The 23,646-nt window shown below is 34.5% G+C and overlaps 1 protein-coding gene across 16 annotated transcripts in view; it reads right to left on the reverse strand.

The window, feature by feature from the left end:
- Positions 1-23,646, reverse strand: part of SOX5 (SRY-box transcription factor 5) — a 1,015,292-nt gene that overhangs the window by 97,088 nt on the left and 894,558 nt on the right. For all 16 annotated transcript variants that reach the window (XM_074402912.1, XM_074402908.1, XM_074402910.1 and 13 more), the window contains one exon: positions 8,989-9,074. In XM_074402912.1, coding sequence (XP_074259013.1) covers positions 8,989-9,074 — 86 coding nt within the window. The remainder of the gene's footprint in view (positions 1-8,988; positions 9,075-23,646) is intronic.

The raw sequence follows: 23,646 nt of genomic DNA on the forward strand, positions 1-23,646 counted from the left end.
AGAAACATTTTAGTCACCTAAAACATGTTTTGATTAAGATAACACAGGTTACTATCAAGGAATGCACATGGACTTGTGACCAGAAAAGCTGGCACTGACTAAAGTTATATAGCTTCAGTATGGGTAATAACAAAATTGCAAATATAATTTTAAAGCTTACTATTTACTTTTTGGTCATTGCAATAAAAATGAACACTGTGGAAAAACACATGTGTACTGACGTTTCTGTTAGCATATAATGAGACAGTATGAAGTTGCTGAAAGCAAGAAAACACAGAAATATTATGAAAAAGACACTGCGTGTACTGACTCCATTGTTCAAATGTCAGACACCTCCTGGGAACTTTAGTGGTGGTAATAACTATGGAAGCAGTTCCTAATAGTTTCTTCCTGAAAGGGGATTCTTGAAAAACTGCTGGGCTCTGACTCTAGCCCATATGGGCTTGGAAAAGTCAGGGAAAACGTTGGCTGCACTTTTTCAGGCCTATTTGCATATGTTCTTTAGTATGCAGAATGTCTCTGTATATAATTTAATTGTTGTTGGGGTTTTTTTGCCTTTATTAATACATATGCAAATGACTCACTCTTGCAGCTGTGCTGTATTAATCATATGTGTGCTTCTGTCTGTCTGCCCTGCAGGCTCAGGGTCCAAGGGAGAGGAAAAGAGGGAATTCAGTCTTTTAACCTGCAAGAAAACTCACTCAGGCAGACAGAAGTCCAACAGCAAACAGCACACCAGGGTTGCAACTGAAATGAAGAGCAGTTGATCATTATTCACCCCGTATGAAAATGATATGACCTAAAAGTTAAACTGAGTAGTACAGTATTTTGGTAGGTAAAGATGAATACTTAACAAGTATACATTCTTGTAAGTAATTCTTTTAATAACAAGATAAAAATTCTCACATCTAGACCATTCTATATGGTTATTACTTCTTGATAGATTTTCTGGAACTTTCTCTTGGCCAAGCATATAAAGCCATGCTCAGTCACTCACAGTGCTGGGAAATATGGAACATTCATTTATCTGTGTCCTGTAATAATGATTGACTTTCTTTAGAGACTGGCAGGACTTTGATAAGAAGATGAACTTCAGTATTTCATCCACCTCTACCTTGATGTTACTCTCCATCAGACAGGAGCTTAAGCCATTTCTTGTTTTACTTCCTATACCTATAATTGCTATAAAAAAAGATTGATTTCAGTTGATATTTTGTATGATTCATTCTATAACATGATCACACATCATCTATCATTTTCTCTTTTCCAGAGAATGCATGCTACTAATATTACTGGTTACTGGAGCTGTAAGCCCATGAGATTTCATTTATAACAACTGGGAATTTTGAGCCTTTATTCTAAAAATATTATAAATTTAAAAAACAGACATACTAAAATTATTTTAAAAGTTTAATTAAGTCAATAAAAATCATGATTGGATGCTACTTGCTTATGCTGGGTAAAATATGACTGTCCCCAAAGAATTTCAATCTTTTTTTCCTTTTGCTTATCTCTATCAATCATTGGCTGGAGTTAACATTTTTGGCTTCCTATAGGTAGAACAGGTGGCAACCATCTTTTGGCCAAGACAAATACAGTATTTATAAAGTGAGAAATAAGTGGATAAATATTTCCTTCTAATTTCAAATCTTAGAAGTGTAGCAAAAAAAGCCAGAAACAGTACATTACAGAAGAATTATTACTATTAAAAATATTCATGATGCCCATTAAGTAAAATGCAAATTATAACAAAAACAAATATGAGAAATAAATCCTAGATGGATTGTTGCCATCATTTGATCTTATTAATTAGAAACAGATGATTCACTTAGCTGATTTTACCTTGTTGCAAATGCCCCAAAATTCAAAGTATAACTTCATTTTTTGTAAATAGTGATACTCATTTTTAATATTAAAATGAACATTGATAAGTATGCTATATAAACGAATGCTTCACCTTATTAAGAGTCAGCATCAGTACAATAAATAAACATCAAAATCATCATTGGCTCTTGGAGGTAAAAAACAGTAATTAAGGATGAAGAAGAATTAAAAAAGAAGGAAGGGGATGAAGAGAGAGGAGGGCAAACTCAGTGTATGAGATTGCTAATTGGCTAGTAATTATTTTGATAAACACGTCCTTACATTATTTATAAATAATTTACTTCAGTATTGTATTGGCAAGATAAACTATAACGAGTCAAATAAAAGTACCTCCAGTAGTTCATATTTTTATATATTTCTGTACAGATATTAATACATAATATAGAAATTCTCAAATATTGGAATATTTGGTCATTTATTGTGAATTATAATAATTTTTTAAAAATTAGATAAACTGTAATAAGTGCTAAAACACATTCTTTATGCAGCAGCCAATTGTTATAAGATAAAGGGAGGAAAGAACAAAAGAGTGAGAGCTGCGGATTTTTCATACTCTTAGAATCTTCCAATGGGGGCAAGAAAAAACATCAAGTTCCCTGGCCATTAAATTACTATCATTTACTGCAGAAATCAATATATGCTGCTTTGTTTTATTAAAAATTATTATGACCATTAGCCATGATAGTTTCTTTCATTTGCAAATATGCATTGAATACCTGCTATTTGCTCGGCATTCTTCTGGATACCTAAGATATGTTATTGAACAGCAGCAGCAATTCCTGTCCTGGTGGGGCAGTACGTTTGAAAAATAAAGACAATAAACAAGGAACATAATACATTTTATAGTATGTTTGAAGATGACTAGTGCTACAGAGAAAAATGTGGAATCAAAGAGTTAGGAAGTGTGATCTCTTTTAGGATCCATTTTATGATTTTAAATAGGTTGGATAAGGTAGGCCTCACAGAGAGGGTATTACAGTAAATACTTGAATGAAGTGAAAGAACTAGGCTTCCATGCAGAGGGAAGGGCTAGAGGGAACAGCACAGAACTCTAGGAAGGGAGTATGTCTTGGTAAGTTAAGGGCCAGAAAAGAGCCTAATGCCGGAATAGATTGCACACATGGTGTGTAGCAAAACAGTCATAAAAATAATTTTTGTAAACACTAGTGCCAAACATGGTACTAGGTGCAGAGAGTGTTTTCATAAGTTTCTTTTATTTCATTAATTGAGAATTGTTTATTATAAAATTTCAACATTATCTTATTAAGCAAATTCAAACTATTGTTTTCTTCTATAAGCCAATCATGCCTTTGATATTTGAATTTTTGCTATTGTGTTTTTTTAAAAGGTGAAGATTAATTAATACAGAAAACTAATTATTAGTATTCAGCTTAATTTCAATACTATAAAGCAAGATAGTTATTTGAGCAAAATAGATGAATAATTTATTAAAAGTATACTGTTAAGATTCATTCTTCATTCTTTACTTAACACATATTTATTGAGTCCATAAAATATTTCAAGCACTTGGTTTAAGTGCAAATGATGGTGAACCATTGACTTTACAGATTTTACCATCTGGTAGATGCCAGAAAGTAGGATTTAAAACATTCTACCAGTGCTGTGAGAAAGGAAATACAGCTCGGAACACACAGGAGCTACTTTAAGCCAGACTTAAAACCAATGAAGTCTTCCCTGAAAAAAGTGATGTTTTAACACGAAATCTGAGGGGTAAGTGGGAGTTGGTTAGTAAAGATGGTGAGTAATGGGGTTATTTCCTGGGGTTATAACAGGAAGAGGAAACACCGCTTGCAAAGATCCAGAGCGGAGGAAGAACTTCAAGACACCAGAGAGTCATTTAAGGTCCTTGAGCAGGAAGAGGACACGACAAAATTTTCTAAAATCAGAAAGATTATTCCGACTAATGTGTAGTGAAGAGTGCATTGAAGGGTGTGAGATCAAAATAGAAAGAGCAGTTTAGGGGCTGCTGTGGTGAATTAGGAAAGTAATAAGGATAGCTCAACCCAAACAAGTGGCAATTATGATGGAAAGAAATGGATAGCTTCTTGTTATATTAGAAGATGGAATGAAAAGCTAGTGAACGAATAGATGTATGGGGAAGAGGGAGGAAGAGAAGCTAAGGAGAGCTCTCATGTTTCTGGGTTGAGAAATAGATGAAATGGTGTCATTCACTAAGACCAAAGAATAAGGAAGTCTAGGGACAAGGCAGACAACTACTGATGAGTTCTGTTTTGGACTCAGTTTACAGTGTCTGTAAATTTCTGTATATTTACTCTTCATAGTAAACAAGCAGTTGGCTGATGTGAATCTGAAGCTCAAGGAAGATTTGAAATACATAAATAAAAATATAAATTTAATATTTAAAAAATAAATGGTATCTGTGGCACATGCTAATTTGTGTTATTTATATACATGATCTAGATTCAGTTGATCTTCTCCATAAAAAATAAAAAATGTCTATGACGATTGTTAGAATATTTTAACTGCTCCTAAAAGTACACAGGAAGGTGTTTTTTTTACATGAAGAGTTTTTTAATTCTATGATAAGGATCTCCAGGGATATAAAATAATAGTTAAGCAATAAACAGTTTTCTTTAAGGCATATCATTTTGTTTGTCTTTTAAAATAATTGTACTCATCTGCACTCTTTAATAAAAATTCTGGATATACTTATCGTAGTATTACCCAAGTGTGAATAATTGTATGCAAAATAATGGTGTGAACAATTATATACACAAGGTTATTTCAAATGAAAACAAGTGTGAACAATTATATGCAAAAGGTTATTTCAAATGAAAACACATATGGTAGGTAAACAAAGTCAACCATGAGTAGGAATGAATTTATAATGTCCCTCATTAAATCTAGGTGTTCAAAAAGAAGTACTTGAATTAACATATATCCATGTCAAGAGGCATGAAATAGAAAATTCAGAGTCTGAAGTAGACAGCTGTCATTATGAATCCTGCTACTCCTTTCATTATTGCAAAGCACACAGGGTATTTGTATTAATGTCAATTAATCAGAATTATTGTCATAATTTCATTAGCTGGTTACTGAGTTAACAAATGTCTGGAGAGGGAAAATGTCTCCAAAGTTTAACATAAAGTCTCCTGTACTTGAAGCAGCAAATATAATTGTTTAAAGACCATGGATTTTGGACTCTGTGACCCAGCTTTCTTCTTTGTCAAATGGAGATATTAACACATTACATAAAATGTTGTAATACAAATTTAATAAGATAATCCTTGGAAAATATTTACCAGGGAACCTAGCTTAAGAAAATATTCCATAACCATGGCTTATATTAACTAGTGACATCAGTTGTTATGGCACTTTACGTGAGTTAAAATCATTATGTCTGAACCCAAGGAAAAGGAAACCGCATCCTTTGGGATTAAAAATATATATCCCCCCCACCAAAAAAAAAAGAAAAAATAAATAAATAAATAAAATATATATCCCCTCCACATTATTCTCAATACCACTGAGTAAAGGTTAATTCAGACAACCACCAGTTCTTTGACAAGGCTACTTCAGTTGTTACTCCAACTGGTCTTCCTGCGGTTACCTCAACCCATTAGAGCTGTGAGCTTATCACTACCTACTTAAAACATACACGAACAGATTACAAAAACAGAAAACAAGTAAGTAAACAAGCCAACAACAACAAAAACTCTTCAATGTTCTAAAGAAAGACACCAACAATTGGTACTAGACAACATCCACACCACCAACCATATTCCGCTTATTAAAACCAAGCTGATCTGGCCCTATGTCAATCAATGCTCATGAATGTCTCTCATTCTCCCCACCCCATCTTTCTATTCCCACAATATATATGAGCTGATGTCTGGTGAGGGACCTGAGGAGAGAGAAGATTGGGTTAACAGCTTTACAGGGGGGCTTGATTCTTCGTGTTCTTCCCTCCCTTACCCAAGAAGCAGAAATCATAAAAAGTGGAGAAGCCAGAATAAAGCAAAAACTTGAATGCTGCTCCTCAACTGGTTGTTTGTTGAGCTAAAATCCTAAGGATTCCTCCTCCGTCAGTAGTATGGTAAGAAAGGTCTTAGGAGAACTAGACAGTGTACAGCTTGGTGATGTAACTATGTAACTAAAGATACAGTAGTGCCTGTTTTCTCTTCTGAAGTTTTCTAAAGCTGGAGGTGGGTTGCTGGAAAACAGCGAGGTGTTTGCTGCAGGCTGAGATGAGGACGGTGATATACTGTCATCACAGCACTAACAGGGCACAGAAGAGGACTTTGGTACAAGACTCCAGGGTTCTCCAGGGAAGAGCACAGAGGATGAACGAAGGCACATGTCATGCTACTCATGTCGCTCCTGGACAATAGTGGTGACACCCCAACGAAAAATTAGGAAGCACAGATCAACAGATCTGCTACCCCTTTCTTAAGAGACCAAGGAAACTTGTTCAACACACAAGAAAATAACACATATACTATCTCCACGGTATCTCAGGGCAGACATACCTTCCTAAACCCACATCTGCACAGGAACAAAATTGGAGCTGCAGAAGCAAAAAAGTAAGCTGAACCCTTCTTACCTCTGGTCTCTAGAGCTGGGACTCTTGCCTAATGATGGAAGCGGAAGCAGTGAGATATGAACTGGATATGAGATTAAAGTTTCCAGCAGGTCTGAATTTTAATAACTGAAAGGACTGGAATGTGATGCAGTCTACTCAAGGTATTATTAAGAGATGAAAAACAGAGATTTAACAGAGCGCAATTAAAAGCAGAGTTTGGAGAAAATTAAAACTGGCCCATATATTATACTCTACCGAGATGAAACATCTCCGAAGTAGGTTTAAAGGATTGGGGTGAATTTTGGGTAAGGCTTATAATAAAACACCTGACTAGGCATTGTAGATAGCTTTTCTCTCACCCATCTTGGCAGGTTTGTGGAGAAAAAAAAGATTTGGATACTATTTTAAAGCAAGGGGAGGGAGAATAACAGATATCCTTTATAGCTCCGGGAAAGGCTAAGTCAAGGTCAAGGGGTCTGTGAATATTGTGTTAGGAACAAGTAGAAAAGTGAGTTGGTAAAACCACCCTAGCAAAAGTGAGAGTCAGTCTACTTCAAAGAAAAGCCAGGTTCTCTGAGATGACATGCTTTGGGCATGTGTTTGCATCTGAATAACAGTTAATTTCTCACTGCAAAAAATTTTTTTAAAAAGTATATTTGTGTGTTTATGTGATGTGTTTTAATAGTAGCTGATGGCTTTCCATGAAAAACTTTTGGATTATTAATCCTCTTGTTATACTACAGTGTTGATTATTTGAGGCTCTAAAACTCATGAATTTTAATGGTTACAATACCACTTTTATGAAAGGAACTTTATTCCATTTCTATATATAATTATAGTCAAAGTAAGGATATATGTTTGGTGTCTAAAGTTTCTCTTGTTCAGTGACAAATTGTTTATATTTTAATATCTTAAGATAATATAAAGAATAAAAATACAAATTATATATGCAGAATAATATATATATATATAATATTATATATATAAAGAATAAAAATACAAATTAGCTTCAAATATTCTCATACAGTCCCTACAGAAAAAAATGCTTAGATTGTTGCTTAACATAGCTGCTTTGGAAGAGAGTCCTGCAATGAACACAGGAGTTGCCTCTAACTGGCGTCACTTCCTCTCATCACTAATCCAACAGTCAAAGAATGTCTAACTTACTTTGAAAACCAACATCCGTAATCTCTAAAACTCCTATTCCTATATTTAAATCGATTGCTGGATATTATTCCCTCTTGCTAATTCCACTATTCTATTACAATCACTTTTTTGTGTTAGTTATTCCCCAGATGCATTTCAAAGGGTAACCAATGTTATGTTACTTTTATTGTCCCCATGGCTCCAACACTTCTCAAGGTGTTTTCCAAGCTCAAAGAAAAAGATACAGTGTAGTTCTTCACAGAAAAGGTAGAATAGAAATGAATGTTATTAACCTCTGTAGAACTCGGTATGACTCAGCTTTCACACTGGTAGTTCCTCCTGTGAAACTCAACTGGCCTTTCAGAAACCCACCCGGTCTTCTGACAAACCCATGTGCAGACCAGATGTATCTGTCTCTCGATGCTACAATATAAAACTACATTTTCCTTATACACTAAGATCATCTATCATGACAATACCTTTTCATGAATAAAAATTAGTTTTATTAAGTATAACTGCTTTATTTCTGGCTTCATAGGCAGGCATACTGTGTCTTTCAGGCTAATGAACATATAAAACTCTTACAAGAGGAGAGTAATCCTATTATTAGATGATTTTCTATTCCCATTAACTGCATAATCACAAGGTCCACAATGACAGAAACTAAGGAATGTTTTCTGGGATGGTGATTCAAAAATGCAGACAGTTAATGAAAGCTACCTGTTATAATAATTGTATTGACTTTCTTTTCAGCCTCAGAGACAAAGTTTCTAAAATCACTTGGATGTCTGGTAAAATTAACCCTGACATTCTCGGATTATAGGAATATGTATTCTGCATGGCTAGAAAGGTCTTAATTGGGATGACTGGGATAAAGTTGTGCTTAGTTCGTCTCTAGCTTATGGGGTCTACGTTTCCTCGCCTGCCCAGCTGAGCTCACATTAGCAGGAGAACAAAGAGACAGACCATTTCAATGATACTGGGTATCCTGAGCAATTTTAAATGCATTTTTGTTAAGTTGCCTTGCTCGTCCAGTGTCTGAATATCTTCTGCAGGATTTTTGTTTTGTTGTTTGTTTGTTCTTTTTACCTTGATAAGGACCATTCCGTGACAAAATTATGGCACACAGTAATCAAAGCAAAACTACAGCTCACTTTCTTAATCATACTGGCAATAAAAGAAATACAATATAAGCTATGTTTAGTGCAGAAAACAGGGCTAAAAATTAGGAAAATCAATATCTCAACTTTTGGTTGAGGATCAGTACAAATAAATTTAAAAACAGAAAGTGTGAGACAAATATCACGAGTCAGTTTTATTTTGCTTTAACACCATAATTGCTGTTTTCGATATTTACTTAACCTTTGTCTCCTTTGTATTGTTTCCTGACTTACCTGCAGTTGGAGTGGGCCTAAGCCTGGTGTTGCTGCGGCAGCAGCTGCCATGGTAGTTGGGATCAGCTGAACAGGGTAAGGGTCACCTAAGTAAGAGAATAACAGAGGCGTCAGCACCTTTTATCTACTCTCCACCTGCAAATTAAACTCATGCATTCACTCTTTCCAAAAGCCTTCTTTTGTGTGCCTTGCTGAGGCCTAATGAAAAGCTCTATTGTGCAGCCTTTTACTAACACTCTTTTCACAATTCTGGCTGAGAGAGGAATGTGAATAAAAGGCACAAGCAATTAAGGCGGAAACCTCATCCTTTTTTCATGATGTATTTAGGAAAATGGGAGGGAAAGTGAGCATTGATCAGAGGACTGCACTTTATAACACACATGCGCGTGCACACACAGACACACACAATCTTAATATGAGCACAGTAACTCCTCAGCGAATTTACAGTATTGTGATCAAAGGAACTTAACTTACTTTTATTTTAACGAATTAAACGCCAAAGATTTAAACAAAGTAGCTTATCTTTTAAATGCTATGTTACTGTCTTGATTCAAATAATCTCTTAAACAGTATCTTATAGACAAATTAACAATAAAGAAAATATTTTATGTGTTTTTCAAGTTATATGAAATATTGGCATCTTTATCATCCAGGGATGTTTACAAAGCTGTATCGTAATGAAAGTGGAAAATAAATCACTTCCCCCAAAAGTTTTTTATCTATTAAAAAACATAGTAATTCGAAATTAATCCTGAAGTTTTATTGTTATATGACCTGCAAAAAAATAGGAACACATACAAACATACAGACAAGCACATAGAGAAGATTATTTTGCTTATTTTTGATGCACATCAAGAGGTTTTTCTTAATTAGTAAAGAGGTACAATAGACCTGTTGCATAGGGGCCAATGATTTGCTGAAAAATATAACTAGCAATGTACATTATTTCTCATTGTACACATGACTAGAGCAAATAACTGAAAATAATAGAGGTAAGAACAATTCTATAATACATAAAACATATTGTAGAAATCTGATTTATAAAAATCTTGTTGAATATTGCATGCATGGAAAATATAACTTAAAATAACTCAGTTAATATACCCATTCAAAAACATTTATTGAGTACCTGCTATGCATTAAGCACTCCCCTTGGCACTAGAAATAAAGCTTTGGAAAAGATTAATATGCAGATGTGAATTTACTGGGATTTTAATGAAGCTTAAACTTAGGGCTTTTGAAAATGGTCTCTTGCAGTATGTTCACTAGATTTTTACGTTTGTCATATATTTTTATATTTACCAGTTTTCTTAATTTGATGTGATTTCTTGTTATAAATGAATATTCACTTTTATACCCAAGTGTGTGTATTTGTTTGTATGTGCATCTGGGCATATAAAATATAAATTTTTTTGCACTTTTATTCTAAAGAGAGTCTCCCAGATTATTTTTTAGGCTTCAAAATACCCGAATCTACCCCTGTGGATCTGGCCTTCCAAAAACTTACAGTTCAATAGGAGAAAAAGATAATTAAATGATTAGTATGAAATATAATGACAGTTAAGACAGAAAGTACATAATGCTATGTACTACACTGTGGGTGTCCCAAACCTAGTCTGATAGCTCAAAGATAGCCCTCAGGAAGAAGTCATGTTTAAGCTGAAACTTGAATTAAATTATAGTTAGCTAGACACAGAAGGGGAGAAAGAGTGTTTCAGGCAGGGAAACAATTTTCATGAAGAATCAAATGGAAGTCTTAGTCATGGCCCAGTCGGTCCCTGTACTGCTTACGTATAGAGAGGAGGTAGGGAAGTGAGATAGATGGAGTTGGGGAGGGAGTCAGATGCCAGATTATGTATGCTTTTTGTAAACATTAAATAATCTAAACTTTACCCCATAGGATAAAGGAAGTCATGAAAATGGAAAACAGATGGGTTGAGTAAAATCACTTAAGTTGGAGGTTGAGAGTTGTGATCAACTAGTAAACAGATGCAGAAATCTGTATAAAAGTTAGTAATGGTCTGGACTAGGGTGGTGACATGGGGATGGAGAATGAGGCAGGGACTCAAGTGATATTTAAATGTTATATCTGGTAAAACTTAATGACTGTTATTAATGAGAGTAAGAGAAGACTCAAGGATGACTTCCAGCCTTTTCACTAAAACAACTGATTGAGGAGTGGTAGTATGGACTGGGTTTGTAAACAGAGACTAGAAGCACGACTGCCAGGTGGGGCCTAAAGGGTGGTGTTGGGGAAAGGAACAAAGAGTTCTGTTTTAGATATTTTCAGTTTGAAATTATGATTAGATATCCTGGTTGAGGAATTTATTAGATACATGATAAACATGTTAAAATTTTAGAGGAAAAGTCCTTATAGAAGATACATACTTGAGAGTGGTTAGCATGTATCTGGAATTTAGGCTGTCAGCTTTGATGAGACCAGTTAGGAGTTAACCATAGATTAAAAAAAAAAAGAGCTCCAAAAAAAATGGACTGTGGGGTGTACTAACATTTATAGTCAGGGAGTTCGGTAACTAGCAGAAGAGACTGAGAAGAAATGTAAATTTGGTGTTCCAGAAGCCAAGTAAAGAAAGACTTCCAGACAGTAATTATTATTATTATTTTTTTTTGAGTGCTGGATTTAATAATGTGGAGGTCACTAGTAACTGCAGCAATGATGGTTTCAGTGGAGTGGAGGGTGAGAAAGCCTAATCAGAAAGAGTGATCAACAGAGGATGATCAAAGAAAAGAACTGGAGGCAGGAAGTGTAGACCCTTGCTTTTCAATGCAATATTGTAGATCAGGAGCATTGGCATCACCTAAGAGTTTCTTAGAAATGCACATTTTCAGAACCCACCGTAAAGCTACTGTGCAGGCAGCCCCTAAGATAGAACCACAAATGACTCCAACTCCCTGGTATTTATACCCCATGTAATCCCCTCTCTTTTAGTGTGGCCTGGATCTGGTAATTGCCTTCTAATGCACAGAATATGGCTAACGTACTAAGATTTTACTTTTGAGATTAAGTTACAAAAGTATTTTGGCTGTCTTGCTATCATCCCTGTTGAAGCAAGGAGCTAGGTTGTGATCTGCTCTATAGAAAGACTCACATAGCAAAGGACAGATATTTTTGGCCAATAGCAAGCAAAGAAATGAGGCATGCCAACAGTTAATGACAAGAGTTTGGAACCAATTCTCCCTAGGTCAAGCCTAGAGATGACTGCAAACAAGGCCAATACCTTGACTGCAGTGGGAAAGATCTTGAGCCAGAGGTACCCAGCATGGCTATGTCCAAGTACGTGTTTGTTGTTTTAAGCCACAACAAGTTTTGGGCTAGTTTATTAAAGTACGAAACACAGCATCTGAATCAGAATTTAAGTTTTAACAAGAGTCCTAGATTATTTGTATGCATATTAGAGTTTGAGAAGTGCTAGAACAGACAATTAAACTGAAGTGTTTTACAGTAGCTAGTGAAACTTGTGTGATAAAGAAAACTTTATAAGAAGGTACATATGTGGAAAAATTACACCATGCTTGTATGCTAATGAGAAAGATTCAGAAAATAGAGACAAAAACCTATGATACAGGAGAGAGAAGGGGCAACTGATATTACATGACAGTGCTTTATCATTTCATATTTTTAGTATTTAATCTACAAAACATTATGTAATTTTATAAAAGGACATTTAAATATTTAAAAGATAAATTCACGCAAACTAGTTAAAATTGCAAATACTATTATAGTATGACCATTAGAATTGACAATTTAAATGCTTAAAACTACATCGTTCATTTGTATTCCTAACTTAGTATACATAATCTTTAAATTAACAAAAGCAAAATTGTAGAGGCTGTGGTACTCTTCACAGTGAAAATTCATTTTATATTATTTATTTTCCCTATTGTAAATTAACCAGTTAATAAGCACTTTAACATTTATCATGAACAGAATTCTGCTGGATGCTATGTGAGACAAAACAAAACTTAGTCTGTATTTACACATTTCTGTCTTTTCTAATTAAGTGCTTATTTGAGTAGTATTGACAATTATCAGCAGGCGCTACAGGAGGTAAGAAAGAAGTAATCCAGACTTCAGTCCTAAGAGAATAGTTAAAGATGAAAATAATAGTGAGCTTGGCCTTGAAAATTTGCAGGCAAAGGGGAGGAAAGATCTTTTAGGTAGGGTGAAATGCATCAAAGAAGGAGTATGACATGCTAAAGGAATGTAGAGAAAAAACAATTTAAATAACAGGTGGTAGATTAGAGTAGAGAGAGAAGAGATTGAAGACAGGAGTTGGGAAACCTTTTATACTCCAGTCGTGAGAACTGGATATGAAAAGGCAATGGACAAGAAATGAAGTCTTAAGAAGCATCATTAAAGAGGTTAAGTATAGGAAGTATTAAAGATCACTTGATTCTCCATCCTACAGACAAAGACGTATTCCTAAATTTGTTTAACTCCTAAATTTAACAAAACACCTGCAGATGTTTTTGGATACTTTTACATTACTAGCATCTAATTATTAATATCAAATTATATGTACATTTAAAGCTCATTACTTACAATACAGATTATTCCACAAAATTAAAAAATATGCATATGTTAGAATCTTATTTCCTAAATTAATGAACGTGTATTAATGAAATTAACATAAATTATCTTTCCTCTGGATATGCATATATATATAAATATATATATGCATATATATAAGTATAAATATATATTTATATATAATATATAAATATATATTATATGTATAATATAAATATGTATCTGGATATGCATATATATATAAATAGCTATTATGTTTTACTCATGCCATATTATATGTGTGTAAATGTATGTATACACAGGAATACCTTGGAGATATTGTAGGTTTGGTTCCAACCACCATAATAAAGCAAGTATCACAATAAAGCAAGTTTTGCACACTGTTTTTGTTTCACAGTGCATATAAGTCATGTTTAGACAAAACTATAGTTCATTAAGTGTGCAATAGCATTATGTCTAAAAAAAAACAATATATATACCTTAATCAAAAAACACTTTATTGCTAAAAAATGCTATCATTTGAGCCTTCAGTGAGCTGTAATCTTTTTGCTGGTTAAGGTCTTGCTTGATGTTGGTGGCTGCTGACTGATCAGGATGCTGATAGTTGAAGGGGTTAGGGTGGCTGTGGGAATGAGAATTCCTTTGTTTTCTTTTTTCCACTTCTGCGTCTTCTTTTATTTATTTATTTTTTGTTTGTTTTTGTTTTTTGAGACAGGGTCTGACTCTGTTACTCAGGGTGGAGTGTTAGAGTACAGTGGCACAAACATTACTCACTGCAGCCTTGACTTCCTGGGCTCAGGCAATCTCCTCACCTCAGCCTCTTGGTAGCTGAGACCACATGCCTACACCATCACAACCAGTCAATATTTTGTAGAGACAGGGTTTTGTATATTGACCAGGCTAGACTTGAACCCCTGGTCTCAAGCAATCCACCGCCTCAGCCTCCCAAAGTGCTGAGATTATAGGCGTGAGGTATAATGTTCTTTATCTACCTTACTCTTCTTTATTTACAGTATAACTTCTATCAAAGCCTGCCACTGCTTCATCAACTAAGTTTATTTAATGTTCTCAATCCTTTCTTATCATTTTAATAATGCTCATATCATCTTCACCAGGAATAGAATTCATTCCAAGAAACCATTTTCTTTGCTCATTCATAAGAAGAAACTCCACATTCATTCAAGTTTTATCATGAGATTGCAGAAATTATGTCACATCTTCAAGGTCCATTTCTAATTCTAGTTCTGTTACTTCTATCACATTTGCAATTATTTCCTCCACTGATGTCTTGAGCCCCTCAGAGTCATTGAAGAGGGTTAAAATCAAATTCTTTCAAATCCTGTTAATGTTGGCATTTTGACCTCCTCCCATCAATATAATTGGCATTTATATTTGTAAATTATTCTTATTAGCATTTATAATAATTGTAAATCTTTTCTAGAAAATTTTCAATATTTACTTTTTCCAGATCCATTAGTGGAATCACTATGGCAGTGACATTACTCCATGACTCATTGGCTGTAGAACAAATGTTGGTTAGCAGGCATGAAAACAAGATCCATTTCCTTGTACATCTCCATCAGAGTTCTTGGGTGACTAGATGCAACTGTCAATGAGCAGTAATATTTAGAAAGACATCTTTTTTTTTTTTTCTGAGCAGTAGGTCTCACTAGTGGGCTCAAAATATTCAGTAAATTAAGCTGTAAACAGATGTCCTGTCATTCAGGCTTTTGCTTTTCCATTTATAGAGTACAGGCAGGGCAGACTTAGCTTAATTATTAAAAGCCCTAAGATTTTCAAAATGGTAAATGAAATTTGGCTCCTAAGAGTCAGGTTTGTTGTTTGAAGCCAGGTGTTGACTTGTCCTCTGTAGCTATGAAAGTCCTGGATGGCATCTTCTACCAGTAGAAGGCTGTTCTACCCACCTTGAAAATCTGTTGGTTAGTGTAGCCACTTTTGCATCAATGACCTTAGCCAAATCTTCTGGATAACTTGCTTCAACTTCTACATCAGCACTTGCTGCTTCACCTTGCACTTTTATGTCAGGTAGATGGCTTTCTGAACCAACCTCCCTCATATCAAACTTTTCTTCTGCAGCTTTCTTATCTCTCTCAGCCTTCATAGAGTTGAAGAGAGTTATAGGTCCTCACTCTGGATTAGGCTTTGGCTTAAGGGACAGTTCTGGCTGGTTTGATCTTCTATCTCAAAAATAAGGCTGTTTCTTATTATCTGTGTGTTCACTGGCATAGCACTTTTAATTTCCTTCAAGAACTTTCCTTTTGTATTTGCAACTTGTCTGTCTGGTACAAGGGGTCTAGCTTTCAGCCTACATCAACTTTTGACACATCTTCTTCACCAAGCTTAATCATTTCTAGTTTCTTATTTAAAGTGATGGATGTGGGACGCTTCTTTTCACTTGAACACTTAGTTGCCATTGTTGGGTTATTAACTGGCCTAATTTCAATATGATTTTGTCTCAGAAAATTGGGAGGCCCAAGGAGAGGAAGGAAGAGAGGAGAATGACCAGTTGGTGAAGCAGTCAGAACACACACATTTTTTAAGTTTCCCATCTTTTTCTTTTCTTTTCTTTTCTTTTCTTTTTTTCTTTTTTTTTTTTTTTTTTTTTGAGACAGAGTCTCGCTCCGTCACCAGGCGCCAGGCTGGACTGCAGTGGTGCAATAATCTCGGCTCACTGCAACCTCCGCCTCCCGGGTTCAAGCAATTCTCCTGCCTCAGCCTCCCGAGTGGCTAGGACTACAGGCACGACCCACCATGCCCAGCTAATTTTTGTATTTTTTTAGTAGAGATGGGGTTTCACCATGTTGGCCAGGATGGTCTCAATCTCTTGAACTCGTGATTCGCCTGCCTTGGCCTCCCAAAGTGCTGGGATTACAGGCATGAGCCACTGTGCCCGGCCAAGTTTTCCATCTTATGTGGGTATAGTTTATGGCACCCCAAAACAATTACAATAGCAAAGGCCATTGATCACAGATCACCATAACATCTAAAAATATTCAAGTTTGAAATACTGCAAAAATTATCAAAATACGACAAAGAGACATGAAGTGAGCACATGCTGCCAGAAAAATGGTGCTGATAAACTTGCTCTATGCAGAATAGCTATAAACCTTCAATTTGTAAAAAATGCAATCTGTGTGAAACACACTAAAGTGAAGTACAATAAAATGAAGTATGCCTGTATGTGAACATTTATATAAACTAAATAATTTTTGTATTTGTTGTGGGTTGAATTATGACTGCCTACAAATTGATATGTTTAAGTTGTTACTCCCAGTACTTCAGAATGTGAGTACTTTTGGAGATGGATCCTTTAAGAGGTAATTTAAGATAAAATTAAGTCATATGCATGTGACTTAATAAATTATGTTTGGTGTCCTTATCAGCATAACAGATTAGGATACAAACAAAATAGACTCTGGCATGACCAGGTGTGGGCATAGAGAGAAGGTGGTCATCTGCACCTCCAACACTCTGATCTCAGCTATGTAGCATATGGAGCTGTGAAAAAAATAAGTTTCTGTTGTTCAAGCCACTCAGTCTGTAGTATTTTGTTATAGCAGCCGTAACAAACTCATGTAATATTTTTGCCATATATGGCCATATGTCAGTGTATTTGATATTTAAGTTAATTGGAAAAACAAAAGACTGGCAGCAGGGATTTAAATGACTACTACAGTTATTATATATCTTTATTTATATATATAGTTTCAAATATACAAATATAACCAATATGTCAACTAATTTCAAAAGGATTGTGTCCAATAGCACTACGCTATTTCAACAATGTTCAGAGAACACATAAATACAATTAATTTAAAGCATGTTTCTACCTTGTTACCATTTTGTCAAGCCAAGATTATCAAGAACTAGTTTGGCTGAAGTATGCTCCAAGTTACAACAAAATAAATACAAATAAAATACCTGTGAAAATTTCCAATACAGCAATTTCGCTCTCAATTTAAAAAATTCAAAATATATTACATGGATGTGTCAGTGTTCTACAGTGGACACAGAATCCACAAAGCTTCACCAACAAGGTCAGGGGGCATTCTTAATAGCAAAGGAAAAATACATGAGCTGCTGTAAAATGAAAAAAGCTTTCATTGAAGTAAATACTGTCATCTATTTGTGCCATTCCTCAATTAACTGTACTTAAAAAAATTACAACAGGTTTATTTTGTAAATACCTCATGAGATACATACTTAGTTAAAAATCAGATAATGGAAAACTTTGACTTTTAAAGTTCAACCATGTGTGAGTTATGCAAATTGACTTTCAACTGGTTAAAAGTAATTTCTTCTACTCTTCCCTAGGTTTTAACCATTTGAACAATTTTTCCCTGAGGCATTCCAAAATTAATTTTCTTCTTATTTCAAGACCAAGCGGAAAATTCTAGCTCAAAACTAAAAATTTTCAAAAAGCTAAAAAGTATACAGAGGCATGTTAGTCTACTGTTTTCAGAATACACTGTTGCTCACAGTGTCTATTGACACAAATGATACAGCTAGTATAAACTCTTTAACAAGCATTCAATTGCATCATGATTAAAGTTATGAATATTTAGATGTTAATTATCTCCAGTCATACTATGAAGAATTAATTTCTATATTATCTAACATAGCCTAAGAAAAACAATTTTTCCAACAAGATTATTTAGGATAAAGAATAATGTGAAATGCAGATGTGGTCTTAACAAGAGTCAACAATACATACTCTTTCATCTACTGAACTGATACAAAAGTTCTGGAAAGTTTTATGGCATTGTCTTTACTGGAATGTGGAGACTCATTCCTTTATTAGCCTTTCTTTTTTTTCTTTTTTTTTTTTTTTTTGGTTTGTTTTTGTTTGGCCTTCTTGACAAATATCAGATTGCCTTCTCTAGGTGCCGGGAAACATGAAAGTTAACCCCTTGTCTGACATACACACATACAATCCCTGTTCCAGTCTGCATCAAGTGAGGAGACTTTACTATGCACGCTAATCCAAATATATAATAAGCAAAGTAGAAGAGTATAAAAGGTATTCTGGAAACCTGAAAGAAAGAACTCAACCTGAAAGAAACAGTTAAGCAATTGTATTTGTTGAGGTGTCCCTTAAAAGATGGCCACTTTCACTACCAAATTATACTTCAGGATCATTTTACCACCTCCTTTCCATGTATTATAAATGTTAGAGGGTCAACAGTAAGCATGCACCTTTTAGTGCAACAAGGATTGCTCTTATTAAAAACCTTCTCAGATTGGTACTGAAAGTACCCTGTTATTACCACTCTCATTTCCAGGTGAAGGAGGCTTTGTAGAAGCCTAGGACAAAATGAAGTTAATAAGGACACTGTGGATGGAACTTCGGAAGAAAACTTCTTTCTTTCATCTCATGTTGCTTTCTTTCATGTCATGGGCTGACAGAGAAATTGGTGAGTGTCTTCTGCTTGTGGGAGCCCCTGCCATTCATAGGACTAACAATAACAACTATCTGATATTTACCCCTATATCCAGGGATATTTTCATTACCCCCAGTGTTTCTGATGCAGAAAGGGAATGGTGAACCATCCAGCTAAAGAAGCAAGTAGAGCTCAAATCTTGAAGAGCCTTATGTTTTCCTTTGAAGGCAATGTTAAGTCACTGAAAGGTTTTAAGCAGGAAAGTAATATTTTTTGCTATTATTTGTGTTCCAGATATATCAGTTTTGTGGCAAGGCACAGATCAATTGGAAGAGGGAGAGACTGGAGAAAGACATGTTAAAAACTATTGCAGTAAATCAGTGGAGAGCAGAGAATAACTTTGGCAGAAACACATGATAACTGATTGGATGAAGTAAAAGAGAAAAGAAAATATGTGAGAAAAAATTTTTTTTTTTAACATTTGAAGTTTTATTTTGGTATATGATTTAAGAAAGAAATATTGTTTCTCCAAATATTTAATTATTCCAACATGGTTTTTGAATAATTACTTGTTCTCCCACTGGTTTGAAATGAGGGAAGCTATTATTCATTGACTTTTGGCACTCTGGAAATATTTTACATATGCATATACACATACATACATCCATGAAGACAAAAATATATGAAAACATATAAAATTACTTTTAATCTTCACAACAACTCGTTAGGGTATAAATTATTCTCATTCTGTAATATTTTTTAAACTGCCCAGGATTATCCCAAGGTTAATCATTACTAGAGTCATTACTACTTTAAGAGTCCCCTGTTCTACCAACTTAACTAGCCAGGTCCTGCCATTACTATTTTAATAAGGAAAACATTAAATCTTAGAACACACAGACTTCTTTTAAAGCATTATGTAAATGTACACTTCAATTTTCATAATCTATTCACCTAATTTCCATTCAATTAACATGTATAAAACTTTTACTATGTGGAGAACACAGAGCACTAAAAGATACAATCCCTGTCTTCAAGACACTTTCAGTTATGAAAGTAAGACATATAAATATGGAAAGTCAAATGAATCAAAACTATACAATTGGAGTCAAATGAATATATGCAGTAATTACCAGAGAAAAAAATGTATACAAGTTGGATCACTGGGGAAAGAATCAGTGGAGGGGCTAAGATTGAGTTAGGTCTTGAATATAAAATACAAAGTAGAAAAGATAAGAGAAGTCTATGAGATGAAATGCCTAGCATAGAGTAGATGCTCAATTAAAAAAAAATGAGCCCCAAATTAAGAAGTACAACAGGATCAAAGAAATGAGGAAGCAAAATTCTTCATGAATTAGCCTGTAGTAGAACCCATTTCATCTAGTAGCAAACATTATTTAGAAGGCTAATTATAGTCTATCAATGACCTCAAATACCAAAGTAAGAAATTTGTACATAATTATGTCTTTAAATATATGCACAATTACCTCCTATCCTAAAAAGCAATGAACTATCTAGACTATAAAACCCCTTCTAAAACCACTTTCTATTTTCTCTCACCTAAATTGTTAAAAACTAGTTAAATCCTTCTTCTATGCTTTAGTTCTCAGTCCATATATTTTTGGGGAAATGCTTTATAAATTTACTAATGACCTCTGAACTGCCAAATTTTAGTGAACATATATCTGTAACAGCTGGCTCTGTTAATGATTCTCTTCTTCTCTCATTATAAACACTCTCTTGGCTTTTCTTAAAACAGTTGGTTCTCCTTACACCTTGTTCATGACCAGTATTATTTGTTTCTGCAGCAGGCTGGTCTACCTTCCTTCATCTATCCCTTAAACATTGGTACTCCTTGGGGTCTAATCCTTGGCGCTTGGTTTTTCTCCTTCTATTCACTTTATCTGAATGATCTTATCCAATCTCATGGTTCAGCAACCATACACAAATTAATATATTCCAAATCAGTGACTGTAGCCTAGATCTCTCCTACTGGTTTTTCGAGCAAGTCTCCCTAGCTGTCCCACAATAAGCTCAATCTTCGCATGTACAAAATGTAATTTATCATCTTTTTTTCAAAACCTGCTTATATTCCTTGTATTCTTACACCACTTAGTGACACTCAGTCACCCAGACTATAAATATGAAAGTAACCTTGATTTTGTCATCCCTTTTACCCTCCATGGCCAATAAATCATGAAAATCTTTTCCTTTAAACACCCAGGTTTACATTTCTTTCTACTATAACAGCCTCTCACTCAGTCTCCCAGGCTCTAGTCTTCTGCTAAATTCATTCTCTATTTAGTTTCTAGTAGCATTCAATACAGGCAATCAGTAGTATTCATTCCTTGTATTTAAAGTATAATAAGTATTTCTTAATTATATGACACGTTAGAGGCTGAAAACTTGACAATGAATAAGAAAAGCATGCCTTCACATGGATATATGGATGGATGAATGGATATAGATGAATGGATGGATGGATGTACAGACAGATGGATGGCCCGCCAGTGGTTTTCTGGCTCCTGTAGCATACATGTTCACACATATTTCTCTGAATTAGTTTCATAGCCTCATAGTACTATTCAGTTGTCACTTCCTACCAGATACATTATTGGATTTTTTTTTTTCTTTTTTTTTAGATGGAGTCTCGCTCTGTCGCCAGGCTGAAATGCAGTGGCATGGTCTCAGCTCACTGCAACCTTTACCTCCTGGGTTCAAGTGATTATCCTGCCTCAGCCTCCTGAGTAACTGGGACTATAGCTGCGTGCCGCCATGCCCAGCTAGTTTTTTGCATATATGTTATTCTTAACACTGAACTGTTTATAGGTCCATGTCCACCCTATTTTATCTCTTGCTTTCCGGTCTTTAGGCTTTTTTCTGCTTGGAATAATCTGTCTGTATCCCTCCACCCTAATCAATTCTTCAATTATATAGTTGCCTTTATCCTTTAGGTTGATTTGAGAGCCCTCACACTAAGAACCCTTCCCTAATACTTCAATACTCTGGGATTTAAAATATTTTTCTCCCTAAATCTTCTCTTAAAATATGATGCATATCTCTATCATATTACAACTGCTTATATCTTTACTTTGTCCATTTGGTCAGATACAACAAAATACCATAAACTGGATAGCCTGTAAACAACAAACATTTGTTTCTCACACTTCTGGAGGCTGGGAAGCCCAAATAAGGCCACCAGCAAGTTCTATGTTGAATGAAGGCCCATTTTTTGATTAATAAATGGGGTGTTCTTTCTGTGTCCTCACAATTGCAGAGGGAGCAAGGCAGCTCTCTGGGGCCAATCCTATAAGGACTTTGCTCTCATGACCTAATCACTTCCTCAAATGGCCCACCTCCTATTAACTTGAACATGAGGATTTCCACATACGAATTTTGGTGGAAAATAAACATTCAGACCATAGCAATCCCATTCTCCCCAGCTAGACTACCAGCATCCTAAAGGGAGGAAATGTGTCTTACTCATTTTTAAATCCCCTGTCCCTAGCATAATGCCTGAGACATTTCAGGCCATTAAAATGTTTATTCACTGAATAAATGAAAGAATTCACTTATGAAATTAACAAATATCAAACACGAGAGATAACTATTGGCATATCAAAAGCTTAAGGTTTATTTAAAAAACAGATTATAAGACAAGAATTATACAAATAAGTAACAAATTAGTTGTTTTGCACACTATTGCATAGTATTTGCAAACAAATACTATGTTCGTTTGCAAATGTTAAAAGGAACAACAGATAATGAAAGGGAACAGAGAGGCCTAGAATTTAGGGAAGGAGAAAATTAGGACCCAGAAAAGATAGTTAAAGAATAAAATAATCTCTTGTAAGATATTTTTCTGTAGTAATAATTCTTTTATAATGTTCCATCATTTATCTCTTTTGTCAATTTTGATTTTATAAAAAAATTTATCCTCTTGGGTATGAAAAGTAAGTAATACACAATTCCAAAGCCTTAAAATGATTTCTGTTGACCAACCAGAATTTTTTTTATTATGATTTCATTAAAGCACCTGACCTTGGTCATAGTGTCTACCAGAAAAGAAGATGTTACATATAAATATATAATAAAAACAAAAGCAATCTTCTTTGTGATTGTTTCCCATCATTTTATACTTTCTTAAATCCAACCAAGATGAAATTCATTTCCTTATGGCAAAAAGCTCAGCTATACTTTTCCTCACATTGTAAGTAGTTACATTTATAACAAATTCTCCTACAGCATCTTGAGCAACCAAGAAAAACTGATATGCTTCACACAAGTAAAGGTGAAGGAGCTTCTAAATGCAGAAAATCTTAAAGCCATTTTGGATTTGCTAGAATAGTATAATATGACTTTAACGTTTGAAACTGGTTATGAGAAATGCTAATATTTTGTATTAAATTTCACAGAATAAGTATTGGAAAAGAACATGTCATATAAATTATATTTGAGAAAGTTAAATTAATAAATTCACTCTTGTTTAACTATATATTTTAAAATAAGATATTATAAGGTAATTGTTAGTTCTTAACTGTTAGTCACAGGCTATTTTCAATAAGATATTTTTTAAAATAAAATATATTTTTATGACTTCTTAATGTAGCATAGCAAATGAAAACTTTATCCTACTTAATTTAATAGTTACCTATTTGGCTAGTTTAGAACGATTAATTTATGAACTATTGAAGAACCACCTCT

Source organism: Saimiri boliviensis, chromosome 7 (assembly GCF_048565385.1).
Source record: "Saimiri boliviensis isolate mSaiBol1 chromosome 7, mSaiBol1.pri, whole genome shotgun sequence".
Lineage (NCBI taxonomy): Eukaryota > Metazoa > Chordata > Mammalia > Primates > Cebidae > Saimiri > Saimiri boliviensis.